Source organism: Gilbertella persicaria (genome assembly GCF_025201335.1).
Source record: "Gilbertella persicaria strain CBS 190.32 chromosome Unknown B0P05scaffold_52, whole genome shotgun sequence".
Classification (NCBI taxonomy): domain Eukaryota; kingdom Fungi; phylum Mucoromycota; class Mucoromycetes; order Mucorales; family Choanephoraceae; genus Gilbertella; species Gilbertella persicaria.
In genome coordinates, this window is record NW_026252013.1 from 97890 (window position 1) to 116552 (window position 18663).

Genomic DNA, 18663 nt, shown 5'->3' on the forward strand with positions numbered 1-18663 from the left:
AAAGGGAGTTTTATTTACGTTTAAGTCGCCCAAGACAAGATCTTGCTTGATGAAGAGTGTTCATGATGTATTTCAAAAAAGAAGAGAGTCTTTTAAATTCCAAACAGGCATTACGAGCCCAGCTGTAAGGATTTAAGCCCAGCAATGTTGATCATTTGAAAGAAGGTACAATCAAGTACGAGATGTTACTCTTTGGACAGGACTTGTCATGTCAAACTCTTCTTCATCACCATCATCATCATTGGATGTCACTTGAATATAAGGGTTATTAGGATAAGGTCTAAACTTATAGCCCACAAAGACATAGAACAAAAATGTAGTCACTTCATTCACTGCTTCACCAAACCAAGTAACATATTGAAATGGTAGACAAGCTTGAAGCAACTGAACAATAATACGTGTAATATAGATATAGACCAAGGTCACCAGATAGAAAGAAGACCAAAGTTTGTATTTGTTCAGCACATCTTGTTCTAAAACAACAATTAGCTGTCATGGTCTATCTATGTTAGGTTTTTACCTTTGCCGTCAACAGAAGCAGCAGATGCTAAATGCTTTTTTGTCTGAAGAATTGTCCATAAAATAGCACTACAGCTTGCAAGATCAATAAGAGGCAGTACCGTATTCTAATCAATAAGTATCTTAAAATTTCCTTCTTTGTTTCTTCTTTACCCAATAAGGCCAATCACTTGATCCAAGGGCAGTTTCGTTGCCTATTGCTGAAGCGATGTTAGCCAATACTTGCAAAGGAATAATCATAGAAATAATGCGTTTATCTCGGGTAGATAAAAATGGCTTGATAAACGTCCATCCTGATGCCAATAACACTGTATATAATATGAATAATGGAGTCCATAATGCTAAACAGGCTTACCAATAATCAATAGACTAAGAATTCCTTTGATGCTATTCCATAAAAAAGAAAGAAAGAGGCTCAGTTATTATACATATATGTGTATGCTTTTACCAAGCAAAGACATAAAATCCAATTTTCCAGCCTTCTGATAACAAGCCCAAGCGCATATAATGATATTTTAACTAATAAGAGTTGATTAAATGGATTGAAATGAACTTTCTTCTTACAGATAACAATAACTTGTTAATAACAATACACAGCAACAGAACAAACATCAGCCAATGCGCTCGGAATACCTGTACATTGTTCTTGTTAAGAATAAGCAAACCAGTCCAATAGACAGCGATTACTGCATAAGCAACGGAAGAAAATGCATAAACATAGGGTAAAGGAATATCACCAGCTGACAAGTAATTTCCATTAGGGTTAAGCTGATCTACTAACAACTATACACATCATGAATATTGACCATATAGACTATAGAGATTTACCTTAAATGATACTCTGGATGGTCTGCAACTCACAAACAAGACTTCCCATAGACCTTGCTCGCCTTCTTTGACTTCTATTGTTTTTGTCCACCTGCATACGTTAATTATAAAAAACACAGACGATAGATCAACATACTCTGTTGCTTGTTCAGGTAAATATTCTACTAAACTAACTCCATCATTGACTTCGTCTCGAATAAAACTATTGTTCAGAAAACACTCTTGATCATAGTCTACAAGGATATGATCTCGGTCTCCATAACTATTATATTCTTCCTGTAATATTCGACCTTTTCTTATATAGAATGCTGCTACACCACCAGTTAATTCATGCCACTAAATAATAAAGTTCAATCGCTGCACATAACCATAGGTGCTATTACTTTCAAGTCCATAAGGTTTAGAGTTAAGCGACCTCCAGGCAAAAAACCAAACTCTGCAACCTCGATCATATTACGATCATCGTTTTGCACGATCAGTTCAGGAGAAGCCTTGATGGTTGCTATAAAGTTGAGTAAAAAAAGCAAATAGAGACAATTCGTTTTTATTGCAAACTTCATTTATTTTCTTTCGAGATATGCAAAGCCAAAAAAAAAAAAAGAAGAGAAAGAGAAAGAGAATAAGTAACAAACATTTGAATTTCAGTTAAAGGTTCTCAGCCAAGAAAAAAAAAAAAGGTATTATGTATTAAAATATATAATCATATTCAGATAAATATACATGGCTATTTCTTTTAATAGCTGTTGTTGTTGGTGTGATTATAATAAGTGGGTTCTGGGTGTGGCATATGTTGTGGTGTTGGCATAGGAGAAAAAGTGGGAACAGGTTCTCCAGTAAAATGACCACCAACAGAGGCAGGATCATAGCCAGCAGGATCAACGTAAGATTGACGGTTATAAGGTGAAGAAGCATCGTAAAGGGGTTGGTGGTGCATTGTTGGGTCAACAAAGGGAGATGTGTGTTGTTGAGGTACAGAAGGAGGAGGAGAAGCAGAGGTTGGGTAGTGATGTTCTCCAGCATAAGCAGAGCCTTCATGTTGAAGTTTTTGACTGTCATTGTATTCGTCTTCGTAATATCCTCCACTAAGACGACCACCAGGAGCATATCCGGCAGCCATGCGCATTTCTTCGTCTTCTTGTTGTCTTCTTTCTTCTAATTTTTGCTGTTTGTTGATACGATGTTCATTCAATTTTTCTTGTATCAGTGTCTTTTCTTTCCAGAAATTAATGCCAGTAATAGCTAATGTAATGAACCATAAAATACAGGTAATCCAAGTAAACGCGGCAGAAACTTTAGCCAAATTACACTAAGAAAGATTTAGCATAGTACTTTTTGTATTCTCTCTTACCTGTGTTGCCCAAGCACTAGTGTAAGCAGAGCCATAGGCTTCGGTTAAATCGGCATCATAAGCACAATTACTGTCGTCATTGGAATGAACAGTAATAGCAATACCAGCAGTAGCCCAAAGGAAGGAATTAAAACCACAAAAGATCAAGTTGGTTCTGTTCTTCATACAGAATTTACCAAATTTCTTGAACTTGTTGTGATGTTCATACATGTAAGGGAAATAGACCAGCAAAAAAGGAGTGGCAATTGTAAACAAAGCCACAAAGAGTGTATAGTTAGGTCCTGGTCTGCCTGCGCCCTATACAAAAAAAATAAGAATGAGCATGGTTTCTTTTTTGGCCGAGAAATACTTGCCAAATAGCGCGCTTCTGTGGCTATCAACGGAGCATCAACGCATATAGTTAATATTGTTGTAGCGCCTGTAATCAAATGGAGAATCTTTTTCGATAAATCAAGTTTATCTGTTGTTTGTTCAGACAAATCAATTGGCACGTCTAGTTTAAAGCCGGGCATAATAAGAAACAATAAAGAAAAAAAAAGAGAGAAAAATAATGGCGGGCTGATTCTTTTTGACTTTTTTAAATAGGTCATTCCTCAGCCTCTTTAATCAAATTAAGAAGGTTGTACAAAAACATTTTTGTTCACATTTGAACAAAGAATATTGGTCCCGATTTCTTTGGTCATCGTTACATGATGTCTTGATTCATATATATGGGCTAAACGATCCTCCAAGACGGAACACGCTTGCCCCTCGTTCATTACATAGAGGAAGATAGACCGATAAAATAACTCTTGCTTGTTTTCTTTTGAACCCGGAAAACCTCCTTTTAAACTGACTGAAGCCTTGGCTTCTCCTTCTCTCTTTGAATTCCGAATGACTTGTTCAAGCAAAGAGAAGAACAACTTGTTTATTGAACATAGGCTATTGTTCCTGAACACTTCCGAGAATTTCAAATCCCCTTTTTTGTGCATATACAAACTCATTTGGCAGCACCGTATTTGATTTGCTAAAAGCTATTATTAAAAATAATTTTCTTTTTTTTTTAATCATTAGATATTTATGAAAGTGCTTTCAATAGTACTCTTGCTATTCCCTTTGGCTTTAGCCTATAAGCCCGGGGATTCAATACCAATTTATTATAACAAGATATTCTCTTTGAAAAACCCACTGTCTTATAGTTATGACTCGTTGGGCTTTGTCTGTCCAACGCAACACAGTTCACGAAAAAAGAGTCTATTGGTATTTGACCAAGACTTTCGTGGGGACAGGTCAATACAGAGTGACTACAAGGTAAAAGACATGCTTGACACCTAGGGCCTAAGCTCATCTTGTCTCGAGATCAACTTTTTAGAAAGTCAAGAATGTCGGCTACTTTGTAAACAGTCTTGGCGTGTTGAAGACGCTATCCGAGTAGAAGAGTTAATTTCGGACGACTATCTTGTAGAATGGTAACCTAATTCATGCCATTGTTTTGAGCTAACCATTCTCTAGGGAATTGGATGGTTTGCCTGGTGTTACTGTCTCTTATACCAATGAAGCCCCTGAGCATAATTATCGCATTGGATTTCCTTTAGGGTTTAAAAAGGTAAAGCATTGTTGCCAAGAATCATACTAAATGTTCTATTTTTAGGGCGATGCTACTTTTATCAATAACCATGCTATCTTTCAAATACTTTACACACCTTCTCAGGAAAAGTTTGGTGGTTATGACATTGTTGGATTTGAAGTCTATCCTGATTCGTAAGTTGGCTGGTGGCATCATAATTATTGACAAATCTGTAGAATTGCAGACGGTGAATGCACAAAGAAGAATGTGGAATATGCATTTCAGGAAGTGACTATCCGTAGAGCAACTGTTTCTTTTACTTATTCTGTTCAATGGAAAGAAGTTCAAATGCTTCCCAAGAGTCGTTGGGACGCATTTCTTTTGAAACCTAATCCTGACAGACATTATTATGCCTTGCTGAATGCTATGATTGTCGTCATGTTAGTATCTAGTCTGATTGGTTTGATTTTATTCAAGACAAAGCAAAAAGACAGTAATAGCGAAGACAAAGATTTTAAGGTAAAAAGGCGCCTGTTCTATGCATTGTATTTAACGAAAGAATAGATGTATGACGATGCTGATGACTTTATTGGTTGGCGTTTGATCAATCGTGATGTGTTTAGAAGACCTGTTTATGGTGGTCTATTGACACCTATCATGGGTACAGGAATCCAACTCTTTATGGTCTTTATTGGTTTGACATGTAAGTTTAATGCAACAGGCCAAAGATTAATAGAGAATAGTGTGTCTTCAATTGGGATGGTATCATCCTGCTCAACCTGGATCATTGGCACGTTGGTTTACTTTCTTGTTCTTGTTGGGCGCGTAAGTAAATGATGAGTTCAGTCTATCTTTTTGACACGGATAACATAGTATTCCTGCTGGTTATTGGAGTGCTCGTATCTACAAAGTGTTTAGGGGCAAATCTTGGGTCTTGAACAGTATTCTTGTAAGTTCAGTTATATAACAACAATACTTTTTAACATCCTCTGTAGACTGCTGTTGTGTGTCCAAGTATCATGGTGATCCTCTTGTTTTTTATCAGTGTGATAACATGGTTTAGACAGTCATCCCTTGCCATTTCGTTTTCTGGTTGGGTTTCCCTGTTATCAATCTGGGTTCTCTTGTTGGTGCCTCTTACTTCTTTAGGTGCTTATTTTGGCGAGAAAGCAGAACGTATTGAGTATCCCTCGCGCACAACACAAATCCCTCGTATGATCCCACCCAAACGTTGGCATCAATCCAATACGGTCCGTGCTTTACTCGCAGGCATACTTCCTTTTGCTGCCCTGTTTCTAAACTGGCATGAACTCTTGACGTCTATCTGTAGAGGAGAATATACCTTGTCTGTCAATTATACAGTATGGGCCTCTGTCTTGGCATTGATGGCTGCTGTTGAAGTGACAATTGTTTTGATCTTTTTACAACTTTGTGCTGAGGTAAGCGTGTATTGTGCGTATGTATGTATTAATGCTGTTTAGGACTATCATTGGTGGTGGCAATCATTTGTCATTGGTGCCTCACCTACTTTCTACATGTTTGGGTAAGTAATTTTTAACAAGAGGAGTATGATATAAACATGCTCTTGTTAGGTATGGTGTCTTTTATTTCTTGAATAGCTCAAACATTCAAGGCTTTGTGGGTGGATCTATTTACTTGACGTACTTGTTACTGGGTTGCAGCATGGTTGGTCTATGTACAGGTACACTTGGTTTCTTAAGTGCATATATGATCATTAGACGCATTTATTCTTCTGTCAAGGTAAACCTATCTCTTTATGGATCTGTTACTAACACGGATGACATAGGTTGATTAAATGGAGCAAACAATAAAATAATAATAAAAAAAAGCCCTTATTTATTGAAAGTCTTTTCCAATAGTAACATCTTCTAATGCAATGTCTTCATAGTCTTCTTCCATACTACTTGGTTGAGCTGTATGTGCTTCAAACCGAGGTGCTTTTTCGCAATTGTCAATATCAAATGTCATGTCTGCAGTAACATGATCTTCGTCGTTTTGTCTTGTTCTGTTGGTTCCTGTGCCTGATGTATGATGGTTGGATGTGACCTTTGTAAAATATCAGAAAAGAAGTCAATATTATCTATCTTACCCAATGAATAGTAACCACATTGACTGTGACATCTACCGTACAAAATGTCAAGCAAATCAATCCTCTCTGGTGACCATGACTCAATACAACTAACAAGACATTGATAAACGAGACAGACAGACACACAAGTGAGGCAACTAAGGTTCTCCTTGCTAGTTTATAGAGCCTTGAGATCTTCCAATTCGTACGTGTGTTTCGACCAATGTTTGTAAGAGGATGCATGAAAAGCCAAGTAAGATACAGATTAAAGATCTATAAAGAATGAGAAGCTTTGTCTTTTTTTCATTTTTGCTCTTTACAAAATCATAAACCTAACATCCATTATGATTAGTTTGTTAAGTCTATAGTGAAAAATAGCTTACCAAGAGTGGAATACTAGCAATATCTTGCAAACCAATAGTGCAAGTGCCATCCGGCTCAAGGTAAATATTTCTAAAGCTCAACTAATCAAATTGTTAGTTAAATCATAAATAAAGGAACACAACATACCATTAAAATGAAAATGATAGCATAAGGAAACAACATCAACAAATGAATCTTATAACGTCTTGTCTTGAGTCGAATGGTTTTGACAGCTGTTACTAGATGAACTCGTTCTATAAGCCTTTTTTTTTTTTTTTATCAATTTATATGCTGCTTCTTTTTTTGTGTTAACCATACCAAGCATAAGTGACTACTTTACTGCCTGCATAAAAGAAATCACAAGCAAGCATACCCAAGGTACATGAGACGATATTATCTATATAACAAAAAAAAATGAATGGACGTTATTAGTACATGGATACTTACGGTTGTTAGTTGATACGACAATAATGGATGTAATAGAGAAAGCCAACGAAAACGAATAGAGTAAAATAACAAGTACACGGCCATAATTTAATGATTTTATTTTCTCGCCATATGTCTTTGATCCGATAGCAGCAGCCAGGACAGAAATACAAGCTAAAGAAATCATTTCAGACACAAGTTCCATAGTATCTGGATTGGTTGATTCTGAATAAACGAGAGTGTCTACTGCCATGCTAATGAAAAGAAGAAAGAGAAAAAAGAAAGGAAATCGTACGCTCCTCCTTTTTCTTACAAAAGACATGTATACAAATGGACCATAGTGTTCAAAACAAGTTTCGTTTGACCTCCTTTTGTTGATGCTGTTTTACAAAAACAACTCATAGGCTGACACACACACACACACATATATATATATTTTAAAAAATTAACAAGGAGGATAGCTGTACAGAAGATCATCAATTTACCAAACAAAGAGCTTATTATGGACTTATATAAAAGAAACTTGAACCTCATAAGTCAACTCCTTAATTGACATTAACCGCACAAAAAGTAGACAAGTTTTATATTAGCCAATCATGATCCATAAAAATACGCGCACATAAAAGACACACTATATAGAAAAACTTCCTTTTATTTTTTTTTTTTTTAAATTCAAGACTATGCAATCAGCACAAACAGAATTAGACTTTATAAACCTTTACTTGGAAGCTCTTTCAAGCAAGTCTGTTCGTTATGGACAGGACTACACAACCCATACTTGGCCCACTCAAAGAATTAAGGTATGCTCTCAAGATGGCCTCAATAACAAACCTTTTCATATTGCTTATTAGAAAGTACCACCTACACCCGTTATTCTAGAGAAAGGTACGTGTTTTATGTGCTTGACAGTTTAGTCACCTATGTCTGTAGCACCTGTTGCACCTGTGTCTCAGTCTGTGGATGGAAACAAACTTGAAGTTACTGTCAAAGTATTGAAGCCTTCTTCACAATTTACTATTGGTGGTTTGTCTCCCAATAATACTGTGGCTCAATTGAAGCAACGTATTTACCAACAACAAAGTTCTCTTCCTGTCAATCGTCAACGTTTATTGATAAAGGGAAAGGCTTTGCCTGACCAAAAGACATTAAATGAGCTTTCTATTCAAGAGAATGCTGTTGTACATTTGATGGTGACAGCTGCTCCTGCTCCCTCTACAGGTCGTTTTGGTGTTTCTGCAGAAGCTGAGCAAAAGATGTCTAGCCCTGAATTTTGGTCAGCCTTGGAAAAGACAGTGATTGAACAACTTGGTGAGACAGATGCCAAGTTAGTTTTTAGTAAAATCAAGGGTTCATTACAATAAAAAACTATTTATTACAAGCATATAGTATATTAAGAGATTAACAATAGAGAGTATATATAAATATAAAAATACAATATCATTATCATTATTATGCATCCAAAAGCCATCCAGCAACTACTTTTTCTTCGTCTGTACTGTCAATTAAGTCTTCTTCTTCAATAAACCATTCTTCATCTTGATCTTCTAAAGGATCTGTTTGACAGCCACGGTCCATAGAGCGTATTTTCCTTTGTGCGGGGCGAGTAGACGAAGATGGGATCACATAAATCATATCAGCATGTTTATCGACCGGCGATAGCTTCAATGGTTCCTCATCTTTTATAGGCATGAGTTTGTGATTTGCTTCATATTGAGTACGAAGATCCTCCCATAGTTTGTTTGTATCTGACGCAGCCATTATCTCAAGGGCACTTTCATGAAACGAAGGTGGTCTTGATCCCATAGAAGCACGCTTCAGAACCATACTGGAGGGCCTTTCGATGCGTGGTGGCCTTGTTGGCTTTGTGTCCAACATGACATTTTCAAGCGGAGGAACACCTCTTCGCTTATAGAGTCTGCTTGAATTGGACCGATGAAACCGTATAGGTTCTTCTTCTTGCTTGTCTTCTAGAAAAGAACGTCTTGAACGCTGAGAAGGACGGGAGGCTACACTGGAAGCAGGCGTTAATGGTGGACTATGAGTTGTCTCGATTGCATTGGCTTGCTTTGTGTTGACATAATGATCACGACTTATACGACGACGACGAGGAGGAGGAGAGATAGGTAAAGAAGAGTCTCTGGTAGGTTTATCCAAACTCATTCTCTCTAAATCCAAAGATAGTTCATCTGGTGGAGAGCTGGAGACTTCAATGGACTTGAGGCGAGTAGGTGTTAAAGAGACTCGTTTTGTGCTGCCTGATCTCAACAATTCGTCAAAATCGGAATGGTCACTAAAAGAAGGCGAAATGGGTGATGTGATAGATGGCGTTTTTGGTCGTTTTGTAAAGTAATGCGAGATGGAGTTACGTTTCTCTTTACCAAAGATCTTGAAGCGACTTTTACTTCCTGTTGATTTGACAGTACCATCACTCAATACAGAGACAGGGCGGTCATGGAGACTTTCGCTTGAACGCATAGAGGAATTAGAGGTCATGATGCGAGAATCTAGACTCTTGTCTTCATTTGAACTAGAGTCGTCTTTTTTGTATGATGAGTGCGTATTCAAGATCCAAATTGACTTACATGTAGAATGACGCTTGTTTCTTAAGAGTACAGGACTTGGTACAGGGGAAGGAAGTGATGCTGTATAATACATCGATGCTCTTTTCTACACAACATATCAGTATAAATTGAAACAGGCCATGTATACCATTTACTTCCAACTTGTCTTTCAGAGTCATGCGACGAAACAATACATTGATTTGAGGATCACCCAACAAGGTAAACAAGACCTCCTTAACCCTGATATGCTCAGTATCTGACTGATCTGCAGCAACAGCCACCGAGTTAAGGATAAATTCGGCCATGTGCTCAATAATGGTCGTAAGATAGACAATCACAATAGATGCAATCACCATCGAATTCTGCTGAGAATCATAATGTTCAATTTTTTTGTCGGTCAGTTTTTCAAAGGCCAAGGCACAATAGTGAAAACAGGCTTCTTGCACCATTGGCACGACTTGATTTAAAGGGAAAAATCCGCCATGATTCAAAGATCGCATTTTTTCATACATGACTAAATCGTGCTGGTTGGACTCAATCGCCTGTCTTAATTCAACTTCTGCCTCGACAAGGGCACTTTTGCCAAGTGAGTCAGGTAGTAAGTGAGTCACTGCTGCTTTTAGGCGCACAAGGTCTAGAGATGAAGCAGAGATCAACAAAAGTGCAAGAAATTCATCAATAAACATATTTATGGCTTGTAGTGCATCACTTGAGATACGAAAAGGGCCAAGTTCAGCTATAATAGCATGAGCTGCTCTCTGACAGACATACGAGCCTATTGAAAACAAGTAAGAAAAAAAAAAACAAAAAACAAATGACAAACTAAAAGATCACCTTTTGACATGGTTTAGATGAGTCAAAGCTGTTCTTACAAGGGATCGTATTCAGTCAATAAAAAAAAAAAAAGAAAAAGAAAAAGAGGATACTTTAGTCCTCAAAAAGTATTTCCAAATAAATAGGAAAAACAAGGGGGGAAGAAGGAGGGAGGAAGGGAGGGGGAGAGAAAAGAAGAGGAAGAAGGGAAAAAAGTGGAAAAGAAGAGGCTATTTTTCTTCTTTATGCAGATGTAAATTAGATGATCGATTGCCACAAATCATCGTTTTGACCGATCTATATAGACTGTATAGCAGTTTATTTTTACTACGAAGCACTATTCCCTTTTTAGTCAATTCATTTACAATGCGTTGCAACAATGGGGGACAACACCAATAGGCTAAGTTTATTACATAATCAATATGGACTTGAATAAAATGAGGCATGTACGTCATTTTAACACTTTTTTTATTTTATTTTATTTTTCTTTCTTTCATGATACGCGTCATAAATAAGAGTACTTTACTATTAAAGAAACAACATATTCTCCCGAGATCAAGTCTTGTTTTATTTCAAAAGACTCGATACTCTAGTTCTTTACCAAATTCACATAAAATATATGCTTTACCCTTTAAACTTCCTGAAGAGAAAGTACATCAAATTGTAAATATCGCTTCTTATGTAAATCAGCATGCTTTCTTTGGTATCTTTAAAATCTTCAAGAGTGTAAGCAATTCATCGCGTTGTGCGTATCATTCATCTGTCCTTTAGATATTCACTCGAAAAATGCCAGAAGTGAAAGAAAGTGTGTCATCCATGCAAGTTCGTAAGGCCTATCTTCCTCTTTGGTATTATGATATGGCTGTGTCAGCAGACATTACGCCCTCTTCAAAAGACGAAAGTGAGTCTGCCGAAACAATACTCAAGACCATGGGCCCAGCACGTCAAATGTTAGGCATTGGATTTGACTGTTATTGGCCTGGGCATGTATGGGATCCTGTCTGTTATCTGAGTCTGGCAAGGTCCCTCTAACACGCATAGAAGACATGGTCCCTTTCTCTCCTGAACTTTATGAATCCAAAGACGATATAGAAATCATACCTTTCACAGTCAATCCGCTTGTCGATATTGTAGAACGTACACCAAATGCACTTGAGCATCTTACGGTTGATTCACCCACACATAAATCAGGCATCTTGACCATGCATCAGGCCAAAGTCCTCTTTAGTTCAGTTTATCCTATTTATTGGCCAGTCTACATTGCTCAGTTCACAGTGGATCAGAAAGAGGAGGATAAGCCCAAGACAGTCGTGATTGCAGCACACAGTGATGATCCTCCTATCTATCAATGGGATTCGAGTAAGAAGGGAGCAGAGCAATGGATCAATAATGGCCCTTGGGTCAATCTGGATGTGACTGAACCTGAATGGCAAATGGGATTTGGTGCTCAACCTCCTCTAAGATACTTGGTCCATCGATTCTTGACAGAAGTCGTAGGCCAGTTTCAGACAACGACCATTGATTGGGATGATGATCGTATTCAAGCTTATCCCAACTACCAACATCAAAACAGAGAGTATTTAAAGCAGTTATTTAAGGTCTGGGCTGAACGTAACATGCTCTCACGTATTGAAGGATTGGATGAGAACCAAAGAACAGTGGGTTTACGTAGAGGATCTACAGCAGAATCAAAAGACAAAGCAAAGCCTCTGATTCAAGTCCAGACAGTAGGCGACATTCGTAGTGGCATTGAGAGTAGAGTAAGCCAAGAACTTGCTCGTCTTGAAGAACTAGAACCTGTCTGGTACAAAGAATATATTAAGAAAAAGAAAAATGAACAATAAAAATTGTCCTAACAAAAGTTTCCGATCCTCTTTAACAAAGTATGGCCATAAAAAGAGATAAGGATCAAACCCGAGTTTTTCTTTCTTCTCTCTTTCAATTTCCCGCAATTTGTCATGACAGCTTATAGTACATTAAGAAATCCTTTATTAGAAGACTATCACACACATAACTTTAGCAAGAAACTCAAGGACTCTCAGCTGTCACTCAAAGGCTTGTTTAATCCCGCAGGCATCCGAATCTCGAGTCATCTTGGTCATCGAAAAATCGTTCCGTCTTCTCTTTCGAGTTCTAAAAAGGTGAGTTGTGATCATGCTGGTCATTGTCAACAACAACAACAGCAACAACAGCAATATCGCTACCTTATTAAAAACCGTCGTGAGCAGAATGAACCCTTGGTTCACTATAATGGTCCTTATGAAACTCTTGATCAATTACCGGAAGAAAAGTTGGCATGGATCACAACAGAGACATTAGATAGTCAAGAATTAAGGCACCCTTTATTGGACTATCCGCGCTCTATTGTGTTTCGTAAACCTTACTATCGTCATGCGTAAGTAGAGTCTATATTTGTCATCAACTTGATGGTGTTCTATAGATCATCCTTAGGCTACTACAGATCAAATGAACAAGCTAGTGTGAATAAGCCGAGAGCTACTTTTTGTCTTCGAAGCAAGTATATCATTTAGATTTAATCTACTAAACGTACCTATAGTCCTACAAGTCATTAATCAGAACTCTTCAAAACGTAAGCAGACAACATATAACACCCATATTTACTCTCTATAGCATGTCTTGTTCGCTCTTCTATGGAAATGAACAATCAAGTATTCTCAGGATCTTTTGCTGCCAGTCAAAAGTGTGGCAAGCATGGATCTCAAACTAATTTTGATGAAACTTATATTCTGTAAGTTATACTTTAATGTCTAGGCTATTTATACTGCTTGTTAGAGATGTGGATACATTTTCTACTGCTACTCTTTCGATTTATGCACAACCAAAGACTGCATTAAGTATGTTAAATTCCCGCTTTAGTCAGCCTGAAGTTTGTTTGGGAACACAAGAATTCAAGATACAGATGAGACCCTCAGAAAAGAAACTAAAGCGGATCACAATACAAGACAAAGAGAGCCATGATCAATATCAGGTGTTGATCGTGTTTGGAACTTATGTGAGCTCACGTGTGATGACTTTGTTGGACAACAAGCGTATATATGAGGGATTTCTGACTGTATATACCAGAGGGAAATTAATTCCAGTAAGTTAAACAACCGTATATTTCTCCTTCACTCACATTGCTGTCGATAGCGATGGACACGTTATTGGGCTGCTTTGTATCCCGGTCATATTGAATTGTATGATTTTGAATATAAAGAGGTAACACGATACATATAGATCAACGTGCTGATCTCGCTTGCTCTTAAGACAAAAGATCCCCTTTATAAAATATCACTCAAGGCATTACTGGACGTATTTCATCCTCCTACAGATGACGATGAAAGATTAGTGGATGTTGGGTCACTTGGCTTAGCTTTACAGTTCTCAGAGGAGAGTTTGATGGATAAGATGATAAACCCTGACTTTGAATATCGTATGTATATTCTGCCTGATGATCTAGAGAAATCGCAAGAATGGGAACAAGCCTTGTTGCATGCTGCTTCTTTGATTAATGAATTTAGATATGATGAAAGTTACAGTGCCATAAAAGTAAATACAGAAGACCAACAGGATTCAAAGACAACGATTATTTATTCCAAATTTCTTTGGTAAAAGAAAGGAGCTATGATTCTATCTATATATATAAAGCCATGTGTTCTTTTTTAATTGTTTATTTTTAGGGTCATTTTATATTGAGCTAATTGAGTTTCGGAAACCTCGCACCTATTTTTGTTTAAATAGCCCTTTTTTATCTTTTTTCTCTTTCTTTTCTTTGTCTTTTTCGAATGAACTTTAACAAACAAGTGATTGATATGCAATTCATTTTTTTGTTATTATCACCATAAACATTCTTACATATCTTTGCTATTTAAATAACTATTAACACACATACACACATACACTAAATATTCAATCATGGTTGCTACATCTAATGTTGCTTTGCATCAAAAAAGACCTTGTCACCATGGACACCACTCCAAGCATGTAAATACACCCCTCAGCCATACACTTTCTTTGATTGAACACCCATCTTCCCCTATTCGATTCTTAATTTTAGACTGTCCTACAGAATCCACATTATCATTTTATATGGAAGAATTCAAGAACTTAGATGTTTCTACTGTTGTTCGTTGCTGCCAACCTACCTATAGTTCAGAAGCACTACTTCAAAATGGCATTTCTGTTGTAGATTTGCCTTTTAAAGATGGAGGCATAGTAAGTAAATTTTACGCTATATTTATAAATGACTCATTGTGAAACAGCCTCCTCCACACGTTGTACATGAATGGCTTCATGTGATTGAAGAAGCCAAGACGAAATCAGTCCAATACCAACAATCACTCACGATTGCTGTTCATTGTGTAGCTGGACTAGGTAGAGCACCTGTACTTGTAGCTATTGCTTTGATCGAACTTGGTATGGCTCCCTTAGATGCCATTGAATACATTCGAGACAAGCGACGAGGTGCATTTAATAAACCCCAAATTGCATTCTTGGATGGCTATAGACGTAAGCCTACAGGAAGTCAGTATTCTCTCCGAGTATCATTGGGTAGAATGTTTGGGTTTGGGCCAAAGACAACCATTGTTTCTCAACAAACTTAATTTATTCAACGTCATAATAATCAACATGGCTACCAGATTCGAATTCGTTCTTTTCCAGCAGTTGGCATAACTTGTTGGCTGAATCTTGCATTTGTACCAATTTACCCTTTGAATCATAATGGTTAAATAAATAAATAATTACCTTCATTTACACTACCTCTTTTTTAGCTTTTGTGTATAATTCACGTTGTTCAGGATCGCCGACTGTTTCGCGAAGATGTTGCTGCATTTCATTGTCAAGTGGTCCAGGAGCATAAGACAATGCACGAATAGAAGGCTAATCTTGAATAAATATCTCTACAGCTTTTTTTTTCTTTCTTACTTCTTCTTTGGCCAATACTTGCAATAGCATATCACGGGCTGATTTACCAGTCGCATATAGTCCAAAATGAGAGAATGCTTGGACTGCCAATAATGAAGAAATATTGACGACGGTCAACTCAATGAGACCATTATTAAGTAATCGAATGAACCCAGATCTACAAAAAGGTAAGTAACATAGAGCGTCATCATTATATTATTTACACCAAGGCAACATAAGAACTAATGTTGAAACTAACATAGTCTTGGATCTCGGATACAGTATAGTCACTGATCTTTTTGGATAAATCACCTATTGATCCAGCGTTGTTGATCAAGTAAGCGTTTGTAATTGGCGCAACATCCGTTTCTTTCCAACTCTACTGTTATCAATACATCACTCTATACTCGAAAAATTTACCTTGAGTAATTGATCTAATTTGTCAATCACTGTCTCTTGAGCTTCTTTAGCTCCTTCCAAACTAACGTTAGCAATGATATGACAAGAGATCTCGGTGTTGTCGAGTTGAATACGCTCAAGTTGAGAAGCATCGCGTCCAACTAAAACAACAGTCGTCTTGTTTTTTGCCTTAGCTGCTATGGTTTCGGCAATAGCCTTTCCAAAACCTCGATTAGCACCAGTAATAATATAAAGTGAATGCTTCAATAACATGGGAAAATAAAATAAAAGAAGGGGTTGTACAATAGCAAGTTTTTATTGTTTTATGTCTTCACAGAGTATTCGGTCTTGAATTTCTGCACGACACAAAGGACTGGGAAGAATTAGCTTATGTAGAACACATTCAACTTACCATAAACTCAAGGCTTTTGCACAACGACCACCTATACCATCATGTTTACAAGGCATAAGCATTGTATCTTTTGGCTCTGAAAAACAAATAGTACAAAGAGGCCCATCCCAGTCATAATCCTCCTCCTCCTCCTCCTCCTCCTCCTCTTCTTCTTCTAGTTCTGTACTATCTGACTCGGGTGATGGTTGTTGTGCTATATCATCTGCACCCACGCGAGGCCTTAAGGGAGGCTTGTTCATTGGTTGATATGATTTTCCATGTGATGTTACACCCCGCTTCTTGACCCACCGCATTACTCGTTTCCTGAAATCATGATCTAATGCACCTGCTTCATGAATACCTCGAAACTTGACTGTGGTAGGTGGCGGGTACATCCAAGGCCGTTCACCAAAATTCACAAGTGCTTGTTGATGTGTTGTTAAGCTAATAGCTGGATATAAACCTAAACCTTTCACAGGCTTTTTATTCTTTTTCTTTTTCTTGCTGTCGTCCATTGTTTGCGATAGGATGGGCGTAGTGGGTTTTGGTGAATGTGTTATGCTCGGAGGTGTAGATTCATGCGTCACAGAGGAACAAGAAGACACTTCTGAACTCTTTCGACTGTGTTTTCTGTTTGGATGCTCAAATTCAACTGTCAGACCTAGATCACATCCATTGATATAGTACGAACAAAATCCATTATCAAGGTCAAGGAAACTGCCAATCACATCGCCTGCTTGACACCGTATCTTGACCTTGTTTTGTGGGTAAACTGCGGATCCATCTGCCCATACTGCTGTTCGATAGGTGTCAAAGGCAAAGCCATTCTATGGGGAACACGTCAGTCGGTATATCTTATTTGTTTGGTACTTTACACAATCATCGCCCACACCATAACCCTCCTCGGGAGAAAAGCGGCATCGACTTGTTGCCCAGCCAATTTGCATAATTCCATTACTTAACAATAAAGTTTCATAGTACCATTTGTCTCGTTTGACACAGGCAGTAGCGCGAACAGATTCAAAATGAGGTCGATCGTTTCGAAGCTAGTCATGTTAAGTTTTGTATCCAATATCTTACACAACTTACTTCTAGACCATTGCCTCCTATCTTTAAATGCGGTGTAGAATCAAAAGGGTTCATAATCACTCTGGACTGCTCTAAATCCCATGGACAAGTAATCTGATAAAGATAAATCATCATTTCTTTTCAAAGTCTCCTCTACCTTTTTTGCATCAATAAATACATGGTCTAAAGCCCACCTCGAGCATAATCCTAGCTGGACGTATTTTGCCCATTCTTCTCGAAGTGGCCCCTTTGGAGGAATAAATCTTGAATCAAAACTGTTAAGATTCGAAAATGCCGAAATATCTTCATGGGTTGATGTGGATTGACTGCTGAGTGTAGAGAGCGTAAGTGATGATTTTGTATGAGGCGTTGTTTGTTCTTCTGTCATGGCAAGTGTAAACATACGTTCATTGGCCACTTCACATTCTTTCACGACAAAAAGTAAGACGGAACGTATATTGAAATCGTGGGCAATGATGATGTCCTTGACCGTTCCTTTTTTTTTTTTTTTTTTTTTTTTGTAAGCATCTTTTTTTTTTTTCTTTTCGTTTTTTTACCTGTCAATGCAAATTTCTCTAAAGCCAATAAAGAAAATATACGGACCATCAAATCTTCTTGTGGATCCGATATGGATCGCATCAGCATATCACCCACATCTTGATGCCATAAAGAAAGGCACATCTCGCCTGCAAATTTTTCGGCAAGAAGAGACCAAAGAATGGCTGCATTCAGCTTAAGTTTTGTTTGTTCCGAATTTTGAACAGTGGCCATCAAATTAGGTGATGTAGGATGGTTTGTCTCAAACACTTGGTTCCGTAGCGCTTCTCGTTTACTGGATGATCTTTCAAGTTTAAACCGATTGGAGATGAGTGAAATCATGCGTTGAATTCGGCTCGGTTTTCTGTTAAGTTTGGAGATAATGACAGGTGAAACAGCAAGCATGGTGTCTCTTGATGGCAAAGCTGCTCTGTCTATAATATGGCTCAAGAATGCCATGGCTACTGGGCTATCAGGGTCCAAGTTGCTCGTGATGGTGCCAATAAACGCAAGATAACCCGGTCCTTTTAATTTCAGTAAGCATCATAAGAGAGAGAGAAAAACAATACATACCTTCATAGGCAAGTGTAAATAAAGCATCTAAAGCATGCACCATATGCCTTTCTCTATCATAGAATTCAACTTGACTTTGATCAGACGGTTCTAATGAAGGCTGATTTTCGCTTGAATTGGATGTGGATCTACTAAGTCTTCGTGTTTCATTGGGGGATGTTTGTGACATGTCATCTTGCTCAAATTCTTGAACATGATTTTGTGCTATAGCTAATATTCTTTTCCATGAATTTTCTACTAATCGACCAGCTTGATCACTCATAGGCTTAAAAGCCAAATCCATATTCGGCATACTAT

The 18663-nt window shown here is 37.7% G+C and overlaps 11 protein-coding genes across 11 annotated transcripts; 5 read left to right on the forward strand and 6 right to left on the reverse strand.

The window, feature by feature from the left end:
• Positions 1-73: 73 nt before the first annotated feature.
• On the reverse strand, positions 74-1944 carry B0P05DRAFT_599839 (lung seven transmembrane receptor-domain-containing protein). Its single transcript, XM_051583213.1, has 9 exons — positions 1731-1944; positions 1484-1683; positions 1348-1438; positions 1084-1302; positions 968-1038; positions 875-906; positions 673-827; positions 521-626; positions 74-473 (listed from the first exon to the last, which is right to left on the reverse strand). The coding sequence occupies exons 1-9, from the start codon at positions 1905-1907 to the stop codon at positions 172-174; spliced, it is 1353 nt and encodes a 450-aa protein (XP_051430856.1). The 5' UTR covers positions 1908-1944; the 3' UTR covers positions 74-171.
• Positions 1899-3243, reverse strand: B0P05DRAFT_558894 (uncharacterized protein). The gene is made up of 3 exons (XM_051580189.1): positions 3049-3243; positions 2696-2992; positions 1899-2653 (listed from the first exon to the last, which is right to left on the reverse strand). The coding sequence occupies exons 1-3, from the start codon at positions 3205-3207 to the stop codon at positions 2081-2083; spliced, it is 1029 nt and encodes a 342-aa protein (XP_051430857.1). The 5' UTR covers positions 3208-3243; the 3' UTR covers positions 1899-2080.
• A 430-nt stretch (positions 3244-3673) lies between these two features.
• On the forward strand, positions 3674-6110 carry B0P05DRAFT_558903 (uncharacterized protein). The gene is made up of 12 exons (XM_051580190.1): positions 3674-3985; positions 4034-4143; positions 4187-4280; positions 4326-4435; positions 4478-4760; positions 4806-4944; positions 4985-5066; positions 5115-5190; positions 5237-5680; positions 5723-5784; positions 5834-6002; positions 6049-6110. The coding sequence occupies exons 1-12, from the start codon at positions 3755-3757 to the stop codon at positions 6055-6057; spliced, it is 1809 nt and encodes a 602-aa protein (XP_051430858.1). The 5' UTR covers positions 3674-3754; the 3' UTR covers positions 6058-6110.
• On the reverse strand, positions 6091-7627 carry B0P05DRAFT_558905 (uncharacterized protein). Its single transcript, XM_051580191.1, has 7 exons — positions 7141-7627; positions 7012-7090; positions 6841-6955; positions 6714-6794; positions 6651-6662; positions 6352-6603; positions 6091-6308 (listed from the first exon to the last, which is right to left on the reverse strand). Exons 1-7 carry the CDS (start codon positions 7439-7441, stop codon positions 6099-6101), a joined length of 1050 nt encoding a protein of 349 aa, XP_051430859.1. The 5' UTR covers positions 7442-7627; the 3' UTR covers positions 6091-6098.
• A 150-nt stretch (positions 7628-7777) lies between these two features.
• B0P05DRAFT_558911 (ubiquitin-related domain-containing protein) lies at positions 7778-8496 on the forward strand. The gene is made up of 3 exons (XM_051580192.1): positions 7778-7919; positions 7971-8004; positions 8050-8496. The coding sequence occupies exons 1-3, from the start codon at positions 7800-7802 to the stop codon at positions 8478-8480; spliced, it is 585 nt and encodes a 194-aa protein (XP_051430860.1). The 5' UTR covers positions 7778-7799; the 3' UTR covers positions 8481-8496.
• B0P05DRAFT_558914 (uncharacterized protein) lies at positions 8497-10591 on the reverse strand. The gene is made up of 4 exons (XM_051580193.1): positions 10515-10591; positions 9836-10455; positions 9702-9786; positions 8497-9656 (listed from the first exon to the last, which is right to left on the reverse strand). The coding sequence occupies exons 1-4, from the start codon at positions 10522-10524 to the stop codon at positions 8569-8571; spliced, it is 1803 nt and encodes a 600-aa protein (XP_051430861.1). The 5' UTR covers positions 10525-10591; the 3' UTR covers positions 8497-8568.
• Positions 10592-10974: 383 nt separating this feature from the next.
• B0P05DRAFT_558916 (uncharacterized protein) lies at positions 10975-12381 on the forward strand. The gene is made up of 3 exons (XM_051580194.1): positions 10975-11219; positions 11265-11492; positions 11516-12381. Exons 1-3 carry the CDS (start codon positions 10989-10991, stop codon positions 12335-12337), a joined length of 1281 nt encoding a protein of 426 aa, XP_051430862.1. The 5' UTR covers positions 10975-10988; the 3' UTR covers positions 12338-12381.
• A 36-nt stretch (positions 12382-12417) lies between these two features.
• Positions 12418-14159, forward strand: B0P05DRAFT_640879 (uncharacterized protein). Its single transcript, XM_051583756.1, has 7 exons — positions 12418-12888; positions 12934-12998; positions 13051-13083; positions 13125-13242; positions 13287-13593; positions 13644-13712; positions 13761-14159. The coding sequence occupies exons 1-7, from the start codon at positions 12452-12454 to the stop codon at positions 14103-14105; spliced, it is 1374 nt and encodes a 457-aa protein (XP_051430863.1). The 5' UTR covers positions 12418-12451; the 3' UTR covers positions 14106-14159.
• A 57-nt stretch (positions 14160-14216) lies between these two features.
• On the forward strand, positions 14217-15203 carry B0P05DRAFT_558925 (protein-tyrosine phosphatase-like protein). Its single transcript, XM_051580195.1, has 2 exons — positions 14217-14708; positions 14756-15203. Exons 1-2 carry the CDS (start codon positions 14409-14411, stop codon positions 15095-15097), a joined length of 642 nt encoding a protein of 213 aa, XP_051430864.1. The 5' UTR covers positions 14217-14408; the 3' UTR covers positions 15098-15203.
• A 51-nt stretch (positions 15204-15254) lies between these two features.
• Positions 15255-16323, reverse strand: B0P05DRAFT_558928 (uncharacterized protein). Its single transcript, XM_051580196.1, has 3 exons — positions 15819-16323; positions 15623-15777; positions 15255-15576 (listed from the first exon to the last, which is right to left on the reverse strand). The coding sequence occupies exons 1-3, from the start codon at positions 16068-16070 to the stop codon at positions 15375-15377; spliced, it is 609 nt and encodes a 202-aa protein (XP_051430865.1). The 5' UTR covers positions 16071-16323; the 3' UTR covers positions 15255-15374.
• On the reverse strand, positions 16123-18649 carry B0P05DRAFT_626148 (uncharacterized protein; the record flags this gene model as incomplete). Its single annotated transcript, XM_051583470.1, has 7 exons — positions 16123-17015; positions 17064-17234; positions 17278-17370; positions 17414-17637; positions 17662-17751; positions 17814-18317; positions 18367-18649. The coding sequence occupies 7 exons, from the start codon at positions 18647-18649 to the stop codon at positions 16206-16208; spliced, it is 2175 nt and encodes a 724-aa protein (XP_051430866.1). The 3' UTR covers positions 16123-16205.
• Between the last annotated feature and the right edge of the window lie 14 nt (positions 18650-18663).